Genomic DNA, 9,840 nt, shown 5'->3' on the forward strand with positions numbered 1-9,840 from the left:
TCGATCAAATGAAATGGGAGTTGATCTGAGTGAGTTCAAATCTGTAGAGAAGAATATGACTGCTCCTAGAACATGGACAATTGAGCAGGTGAAGGACTGGTTGACAGAATGTTTCGGGCTTAATCCTGAAGTGCACACAGTGGGTGTGCATGCATTGTGGACTAAGTCGGTATCAAACATGTTGTGGTATCTGAGGCCTGTAGATGATACCTCTAAGTGCGTGAGCTGGTTAAAAGGGTCTGAAAGGAGAGGAACTAACCCTGTGGCATTAGTTCTTCCGGTGGCGAAGGAGGTAGCGCCTCCTGAAGGCGGTTACAGTGGAGGAGGTGGTTACGAATCGGGCCAGAGCAGTCAAACACCCGACGGTGGCGGTGGTTACGAGCCTGAACAGAGCAGCCATGCGGAAGATGTTTATAGTGGTCAGGGTGATGGTTACACAGGAGAAGACGGTGAGGTTGATGGTGACGAAGAAAATGGATACAGGCAAAATCAGATGGAAGAGGAAGATACATAAGGTGAGAGTGATGATGATGATTCCGATGAGTCTGATGATGGAGAGGAGGTGCCTATTCAGATGGAATCATAACTTTTCGTCTGCAATGACAATCAACGATGGCCTTGATTCTAACTGGGAGTATCACCAGAATAATGTCGCCGTTGGGGCCATGTTTCCATCGAAGCGACATATGCAGGATGCAATAATTAAGTGGGCAATGGCGAGCCAGAGGCAGCTGAGAACAACCGTGTTATCTGGAAAATACCTAATGATGGAATGTGTGGACATCAATTGTCCCGGAAGGGTGCATGGGTATGTTCCTAAGTATGACATAACATGGCGTGTGAGCGACTTTGTGCCTCACAGTTGTGAGCTTGCAAGTATCCGCAATGATCATTGCAACATGTCGTCTAATCTCATAGCTCGGTTGCTGTACACTGAAATAGTGGAAGGGCAAGCCATGAGAGTAAACGCCATACAGAAGAATGTTAAGAAGCATCATTTTTACACCATTTCTTATGGCAAGGCTTGGAGGGCTAAGCAGAGGGCGATGGAGATGAGGTTTGGTTCGTTTCGAGACGCATACGACGCTGTTGTTCGTTTGCTGCAGACGCTGGAGGTGAGGAATCCAGACACATATGTGAACATCCAGAACTTGTTTTTGCCGGAGTCCCCATCTTACAGGGTTCTGCATAGAGTCTATTTCTCGTTCGATGTATGCATCGAATCATTCAGACACTGTCGACCCGTGTTATATATCGACGGCACGTTTCTGATCGGTCAGTACAAGGGTCAAATCTTGACCGCCATTGGAATGGACGGAAATAATCAAATCGTGACACTCGCTTTTGCTTTCGTGGAGAGTGAGAACACCGAAAGCTGGTTATGGTTCTTCAAGCAGTTGAAGATTTCAATTGTAAAGGACAAGCCGAATGTTTGTATCCTTCATGACAGGCATGCAGGTATACTGAAAGCTATTAAGACACTAAAAGAGCCTAGGCAAGAAACGTCATGGATTGACATTGAGAGCCGTTGGTGCATGCGCCACCTGGGGGGCAATTTCTACACACAATTCAGGAACAAGAACCTTATGAATGTCTTCAAGAGGCTGTGCATCCAGAACTAGCAGTGGAAGTATAATTTTTTGCGTAGCAAACTGCAGGAGTTGACGAAGCAACAAGTGTCGGGAAAGGGCGGCGGCAAGGGCGGGAGGGAAACACGACGGTGTGAATGGAAGAGGGAGACAATATGGCGGGAAAACGGTGGCGGGAAAAGAAAGGGGGAGAAGTGCCAGGAGATATCACTGGTAATAAACCTAAACTGAACCATGCAAACCATCGGGGTGTAGATGGCCAATTGGTCGGTAGCTGGGCGATCGGTCGACAGCTGACCAATTGGTCGGTCGACCAACTAGTCAGCCGACTCTTAGTTGGTCTCCTACGGACCGATCGGTCATTAGATGACCGACTAGATCACACTTTTCAACTTTTTTAGAACCGCGCCCTATTCCTACACTTAAATAAAAAAAATTGTATTATTTAAAAAAAATCGCTGAGAAATAGAGAGGGGAGATAAACCTAGAACCAATTCCCCACCGACGGAACCAGATTGGACGGATTCTTCCCCTGTTTGACCGCACAGGAGCAGCCGGCCCCACGTTGGAGATGTCCTAGTCTCTACTACTTAAAAAAGAGGAGAGTGTTCCGTCGTCAATCCACACAGTGGTCCGTCGTTTCGCTTCGTCGCTCGTCTGTCAGTTTTTTTTTTTTTGCGATTTAGACCCACCGCAAATCATGTATCAACACCTAATTCCTCGCGTGCCTCCATAGTCCACGCCCTCATGTCGCCCGCATCTCTGACCGAACCTTCGTTCCCCATCACGCCGCCACCCATCGATGTTCAACCAGCGATTCAGTCCTCCTGCGGCCGAACCCCCGATGCCTGCTGGTTTTCCCTATCCTGATCTGCTCACATTCTCCGACTTGAGTAGCTCGCCGTCCTAACGGAGCTCCAGAAATTCCCGTGCTTCGTTATTGATGCCGACGAGCTGAGGGCTTCTCCGCCGACGCCACTGGCCGGGGGAGCGGCTGGGGAGGAGACATTGAGGCGGACGAAGAAGGTCACAGCAAACTCATGAGAACATCATCTCCAGTGGGTGCCGAGGTGTTCGACGCTGGCGTGTCCTGCAACAATCTCAGGCTGCTCCTCGACAGCACATGTTTGATGAAATGCTGGAGTCAAAATTCTTCTTCGATCTCTATGTCTGAGCTCTTTTAGTTCTTTAGTTCGCGTTCTGCATACCATATGTACTAATTACTCATGATGAAGTGCTTTTAACATTGTTCCTTCTCAGGGAATAAGGAAGGAGCTTTTAGGGGAGCACCATGGTGAGCCTGCACTGCAACAGTATGTGTTATCAGCGACGGACAGGTACGCGATGTTGCCGCCATTCATGTTGTTGTGTTACAGTTATTTTTATGGTTATTTCAGGACAATTTCCCTTCCCTTTTGTTGTGATGGACTTATGTAAGTATAGTATTATGACATCAGGACTTAATTTAGTCAAATGGTAGAAATGAACCATGGCAGCTAATTTTTTTATGGTTTCAGCTTAACATATGAAATGGCTTACCAAGTTGTCTTGCGCTACGGACATGTGGCAGCGGCTGCAGCCAGACTCCGGAGAGATACCTCATCTTCATGGCCAAGCAGCTCGCCGAGGCAGGGAAGGTGAATAGCTCCCTGGCGGACGACGCGACAACAATGTAGGCAGCGCTGGAGAAGATGGACGATGCGTACTGCCACTCGACGCTAGGCTATCTCGAGGTGCAGCAGGACATGTTCCTTTTTCAAATTTTGCTCTCGGTTGCTGATGGTTGGCTATCTAGCTCGCCGAGGTATGCGTTGTGCTTGTCCAGGATTTCCGCTTCAAGATGTCTGGGTCCTCAATTCCGCTCAGCATTACAACCTGGAGAGTTCTAAACACGATTGACATTTCCAGTAGTTAAGAAGAAGCTTCTCCAAGTAGTAAGGTATGCAAGCATGTTATATGTTCCATGTGCTTATCAACTTCTGCAAGTTGTTTGATATATGCAAGGCGGTGGGTGATTAACTGACTATTATTCATCAATGTGATGTTAAAATATGTAATGAAAGTTCTGTTAAAACAAGTGTAGAAACAAGGATCTTGTCAGGACTCTACTGAAGCTGCAGTTCAGTGATTTGGGTGTTCACCGCTGCCATGGTCGTCATCAACACACACAAGTAGCTATAAATATTAATCGGCAATGCAAGTTCCGTGTATTTATTTGGTAAGAGATGAAAATACAAAAATCTTTCTCACAAATCATTTGTAGTTTCATTTCACATAGATAATACTCCTTGACAGTATTCCAATCCACTAAAATTCAGTTCACATATCAAATGTACGTTGCATCCTTCTTAGTGTTTTTCTATCTGCCCATCTTAAATTTTGTGCTAGCTCAATTTATTCTTGTTTCATGGTTGGTTGTGTCCTTAGAATGTAATACTTGCTATTTATAGATAATGCATCAAAATTTATCATCCTGAAGAAAATATACACTACAAACACAACTATGTTTACAACATGTAATGTGCTATATCTGCAAAAACTACCTATAATTTAGACTGGTCTATATCAGTAAAGATACATAAGGGCCCTCCATGGTCACACCTTCATATGGCATGCAAAGAGTATTATTATGTCATGCTTATATAAAATTCGAGCATACATTGCTTCGTTGTATTGTATTTGTTTGAGTTTTCTTATAAGGCCAGCTTATCTCTTACAGTAGTACCAGATTGGATCCTCTAGGTACACGTTCACACATTTGTGTTCCTGATGGTGCGTGAATTTGCAAGTGAGATGATAATTAATTGCTCGCTCCGTTACAACAAATAAGGCCTACAAATTTAGTCAAAACTCAATGAAATCTAAGTTTGACCATTGTTACAGACAAAAATACGATCATTTATGATATCAAATCAATATCGATAGTTTCACAATAAATATATTGTTAGGTAGTATGTAAGGGAATTGACACACACAAGGTTTAAATGTACCTGAGACCAAGGCTTACTCAATATTAGGTACTGTACACAAGTTTGACAATTACCGCGGAAGAATAGAGGTACGCGGATATTCTACTTGAGACAATTTATGCTCACTGATTTCTCTCTAACATATAGTATTACGTAGGTTCATGAAATATGTCGTCGTCCTTCTCGTTGTCTCTTAAGATGCATTTTCCATTAGTTCATAATCTTTTGGTTTGAGAACAATTTGTAGGATATTCTTATTTCTTATTTTATTGGTAGTGTGTCTTTTCTGTTCAGGAACTTCGGTGAGATATTATCTTTTGACTATCCAGATTATATAAACCCCAATGCATTGTTTTCTGTGCGCACTAGGGCTTCTGAAACTGAACTAGCGAGTTTATATATGAAGGAGTGATTTTTTTGAATATTCTTTTATGTGTTGCTTGATGGTGTATGAGGAGAAATTATGGCCAACCAGATGGAATAACATAGCAACACTTGTAGAAAAGGGGAATCAAATTCAAGAAGGTGTAAAGCTTATGTAAGGATATCTGCCAGCCGGTGAACGAAGGGTGTGGGTCGAGTGGCATGTCGAGTTAGATAAATAGGCAATAGTTTCTTAATTGGTATGTAAAAACAAGATAGTTTCTTGAATGGATTAAGACTAGAGAAGTTTCCACCATGCGTGGTTGTGAGGTAGGTGGAGAGAATGAAGCATGACATTGACGAATTGACTCCAAGTGAAGTCGGAATGAGCATGGAGCGCAAAATGTAAAGATTGGAGGGGGAGTTTTTATGAAGAGAATGGAAGGATGAGAAACAATGTCTATCCTAGCAAGACACGGGCAAAGGATGAGATGTGTCGAGTTGAGTAAATGAAGAAAAATATGTCAGGAGTTGTAATGGAGTCACAAACTGTATGCACTTATATTTTGCATGTGCGATGTATATATTTATCTTGTCAGGTCGAATAAGGAGTCAAGCATCGTCACATCAACGAACAATGATGTACTCATCCAAATTTTGATAAATCTTAAACAACGTTTATGGGATAGAGGGAGTAAATGTGATGCTAATGGTTGAAAGTAAAAAAACATATTAGCTTTGTAACTAGCAAGAGAGTTGATAGAAAATCTAAAGAAAAAAAAATCTATATAGGAGAAGAAAGAAATACAAAAAAAATAGTTTTAGAAGTTATGTATTTTCTCCCGTGGCAACGCGCGGGCATTTAACTAGTAAACGAGATGAAAAATAGAGAGGGGAGATAAACCTATTTCCCACCGACGGAACTTGCTTTGGACGGATTCTTCCCTCGTTTGACCGGACAGGAGCAACCGGCCCCACGTTACCAGAGGCACAACCATCAAAACAGAGCATCTCTCGCGCCGAGCCGTACATCATCGAGAGCCCAACAAGACAGGTCAATCGGCGGTCTCCGCCATGTTTTTTCTACTCTCCATTCGCTTCTCCTCCCCGAGGAATTGCTCTCCCCGAAAAAACCATGAGTAGAAAAATGGTCAGCTTCCATCCACTTCACTCTCACAGCTCGGCTCTGCTCAGCTACCCCAACTTGCTTGTCTTCTCCCCAACCCATCCCCATCTCAATAAGAGCACCCACCCCCCATCATTTGCCGTAGCCGCCCCCAATGCCGACGACGATGTCGCCGTCTTTCGCCAGACCCTGACCTGACACGCCTCGCGCGCGCGCAGACAAAGAACCCGCCCGCCGCCGCCATGGGCGCCTTCCTCCCCCTCCTGCTGCTCGCCGTCGCGGCCAATGCCGGCCTGCTGGCCACGCCGTCGCAAGCCCTGACCCAGGACGGCCTCCACCTGCTCGACGCCAAGCGCGCGCTCACCGCGCCCGACGGCGCGCTCGCGGACTGGAGCCCCACCTCCGCCACGCCCTGCGCCTGGACGGGCGTCACCTGCGACGCCGCCGGCGCCGTCACCGCGCTCTCCCTCGCCAACGCCAACCTCGCCGGCCCGTTCCCGCCCTCGCTCTGCCGCATCCCGCGCCTCGCGTCCCTCGACCTCAGCGCCAACTACCTCGGCCCGGAGGTCGCCGTCGCCGGGTGCAACGCGCTAACACACCTCGACCTCTCCGTCAACTCCTTCGTCGGCCCGCTCCCCGCCGCGCTGGCCGCCCTCCCGGAGCTCCTCTACCTCAGCCTCGAGGGCAACAACTTCTCCGGGCCCATCCCGCCGTCCTTCAGCACATTCCCGAAGCTCCAGTCCCTCTCGCTCGTCAACAACCTGCTCGGCGGCCAGGTGCCCGCCTTCCTCGCCTCGGTCGCCACGCTCCGGGAGCTCAACCTCTCCTACAACCCCTTCTCACCCGGCCCGCTCCCTCCCTCTCTCGGCGGCCTCGCCGCGCTGCGCGTGCTCTGGCTCGCCGGCTGCAACCTCGTCGGCCCCATCCCGCCGTCCCTCGGCCGGCTCCGCAACCTCACCGACCTCGACCTCTCCACCAACTCCCTCACCGGGCCCATACCACCTGCCCTCACCGCCCTGACAAGCATCATCCAGATCGAGCTCTACAACAACTCGCTCTCCGGCGCAATCCCTTCCGGCTTCGGCAAGCTCGCGGACCTCCGGAGCATGGACCTCGCGATGAACCGCCTCTCCGGCGCCATCCCGGCCGACCTCTTCGAGGCCCCCAAGCTCGAGACCCTGCACCTGTACTCCAACGCGCTCACCGGCCCAGTCCCAGACTCCGCAGCCAAGGCCGCCTCCCTCGTCGAGCTGCGGCTGTTCGCGAACCGGCTCAACGGCACCCTCCCCGCCGACCTCGGCAGGGCCACGCCGCTGGTGTGCCTGGACGTGTCCGACAACGCCATCTCCGGCGAGATCCCACGGGGCATATGCGACCGCGGCGAGCTGGAGGAGCTGCTCATGCTCAACAACGCGCTCACCGGCCGCATCCCGGACGGGCTCGGCCGCTGCCACAGGCTGCGGCGGGTGCGGCTGTCCAACAACAGCCTCGACGGCGACGTGCCCGGGGCCGTCTGGGGCCTGCCGCACGTCGCGCTGCTCGAGCTCAACGACAACCGGCTCACCGGGGGGATTTCCCCGGTCATCGCCGGCGCCGCCAACCTGTCCAACCTCGTCGTCTCCAACAACCGGCTCACCGGCCGCATCCCCTCGGAGATTGGGTCCGTTGCCAAGCTGTACGAGTTCTCGGCGGACGGTAACATGCTCTCCGGCCCGCTCCCTTCCTCTCTCGGCGGCCTTGCGGAGCTCGGCCGCCTCGTGCTCCACAACAACTCGCTGTCTGGCCAGCTGCTCCGGGGAATCCATTCGTGGAAGAAGCTTAGCGAGCTCAACCTTGCCGACAATGGCTTCACCGGAGCCATACCGCCGGAGCTAGGTGATCTGCCGGTGCTCAACTACCTTGATCTCTCCGGCAACCGTCTTACGGGCCAAGTGCCTGTTGAACTAGAGAACCTGAAGCTGAACCAGTTCAATGTCTCCAACAACCAGCTCAGCGGCCAGCTCCCGCCGCAGTACGCAACCGAGGCGTACCGGAGCAGCTTCCTGGGCAATCCGGGGCTGTGCGGGGACATCGCTGGTCTGTGTTCGGGTTCGCAAGGAAGGACAGGGAACCGCTCCGGCTTCGTCTGGATGATGCGCTCGATATTCATATTCGCGGCCGTTGTTCTGGTTCTCGGTGTCGCGTGGTTCTACTGGCGGTACCGGAGCTTCAAGAAGGCGAAGCTGAGCGCCGAGCGCTCGAAATGGACGCTGACATCGTTCCACAAGGTGTCGTTCAGCGAGCACGACATCCTGGACTGCCTTGACGAGGACAACGTGATCGGCAGCGGCGCGTCCGGGAAGGTGTACAAGGCAGTGCTCGGCAACGGCGAGGTGGTCGCCGTCAAGAAGCTGTGGGGCGTGGCGCCGAAGAAGAAGGACGATGCCGAGAACAACGGCGACCATGAGGGCTCCGCGGCGGCAGCGGCCGACAGCAGCTTCGACGCGGAGGTGAGGACGCTCAGCAAGATCCGGCACAAGAACATCGTGAAGCTGCTGTGTTGCTGCACGCACGACGACTCCAAGCTGCTGGTGTACGAGTACATGCCCAACGGCAGCCTCGGCGACGTGCTGCACAGCAGCAAGGCCGGGTTGCTGGACTGGTCCACGCGGTACAAGATCGCGCTGGACGCGGCGGAGGGGCTGTCGTACCTGCACCAGGATTGCGTCCCGGCGATCGTGCACAGGGACGTCAAGTCCAACAACATCCTCCTGGATGCCGAGTTCAGCGCCTGCGTCGCGGATTTCGGGGTCGCCAAGGTGGTGGAGACGGCTGGCCGCGTGCCCAAGTCCATGTCGGTGATCGCCGGCTCCTGTGGCTACATTGCTCCTGGTAAATAATTTCAGAATGTTTCAGAAGTTCAGTTATAGTGCTTTGATGTACTACATGTAAGTCTGATCTTGGTGTTCTCTTTTGTGCAGAGTATGCATACACGCTTCGTGTCAACGAGAAGAGCGACATATACAGCTTCGGCGTGGTTCTCCTGGAGCTGGTGACCGGGAAACCGCCGGTTGACCCGGAGTTCGGCGAGAAGGACCTGGTGAAGTGGGTGTGCAGCACAATTGACCAGAAAGGGGTAGATCATGTCCTTGACAGCAGGCTGGACATGGCCTTCAAGGACGAGATCGGCAGGGTCCTGAACATTGGGCTCATCTGCGCGAGCTCCCTGCCGATCAACCGCCCCGCAATGCGGAGGGTGGTGAAGATGCTGCAGGAGGTGCGTGCCGAGGCGAGGCCCAAGCTGGAGCCCTACTACTACGACGACACCTCCGACCAAGGGAGCAGCGTCTAAGGTAATAACCGGAACGAGTAACACGGTAGCTCCCTTCCCTCCATGGCTCGGCGGAGCTCTATAGTAGGTAGTAGGAAGATCCTCTAATGGGGTGAATCTAGGGCGATGATTTTGACCGTCGCCGACACCGCTGTAACTTGGATCAGTTTGCTGCGTTCTTCGGTGATCATCTGGTAACGGGGGACGGGTGGGAGTTAGGGCATGGCTATTGGCGGTGTTCTTGGTTGTACTAGCTATCTGTGGGGGCTCGCCATTGATTCTGCTAGGGCAGATGGCTCCTCTGTCCTTGACAAAAGTATGCCAACGGAATCCAAATGTAGGTGTGTGATTAGTGCTACCCCGCTGCTTTCGCTTTCTCTTGATGAAATGAAATGTTTGCGCCATGCTCATGGCCCAGGTATGGGTGGTTGCATCGGCTATGTCCAGGTATTTAACCTTTTCTGCACGGTCCAGCTATAAAAG

At 51.2% G+C, this 9,840-nt stretch overlaps 2 protein-coding genes and 1 long non-coding RNA gene across 5 annotated transcripts; all 3 read left to right on the plus strand.

Annotated features, from left to right (window-relative positions):
- Positions 1 to 599: 599 nt before the first annotated feature.
- On the plus strand, positions 600 to 1,622 carry LOC127339535 (uncharacterized). Its single transcript, XM_051365375.1, has one exon. The coding sequence runs from the start codon at positions 600 to 602 to the stop codon at positions 1,620 to 1,622; it is 1,023 nt and encodes a 340-aa protein (XP_051221335.1).
- A 611-nt stretch (positions 1,623 to 2,233) lies between these two features.
- On the plus strand, positions 2,234 to 5,529 carry LOC127342119 (uncharacterized). 3 transcript variants are annotated; one of them, XR_007876235.1, is made up of 3 exons: positions 2,234 to 2,926; positions 3,160 to 3,528; positions 3,673 to 5,529. It is a non-coding gene; the product is annotated as an uncharacterized lncRNA (long non-coding RNA). The 3 variants fall into 3 exon arrangements; XR_007876236.1 differs by having other exon boundaries at positions 2,234 to 2,757; positions 2,850 to 2,926; positions 3,160 to 5,529; XR_007876234.1 differs by having other exon boundaries at positions 3,160 to 5,529.
- A 617-nt stretch (positions 5,530 to 6,146) lies between these two features.
- Positions 6,147 to 9,542, plus strand: LOC127342120 (uncharacterized). The gene is made up of 2 exons (XM_051368059.2): positions 6,147 to 8,918; positions 9,008 to 9,542. The coding sequence occupies exons 1-2, from the start codon at positions 6,290 to 6,292 to the stop codon at positions 9,376 to 9,378; spliced, it is 3,000 nt and encodes a 999-aa protein (XP_051224019.1). The 5' UTR covers positions 6,147 to 6,289; the 3' UTR covers positions 9,379 to 9,542.
- The last annotated feature ends 298 nt before the right edge of the window (positions 9,543 to 9,840 follow it).

The sequence above is a fragment of the Lolium perenne genome, chromosome 3, assembly GCF_019359855.2.
Source record: "Lolium perenne isolate Kyuss_39 chromosome 3, Kyuss_2.0, whole genome shotgun sequence".
Lineage (NCBI taxonomy): Eukaryota > Viridiplantae > Streptophyta > Magnoliopsida > Poales > Poaceae > Lolium > Lolium perenne.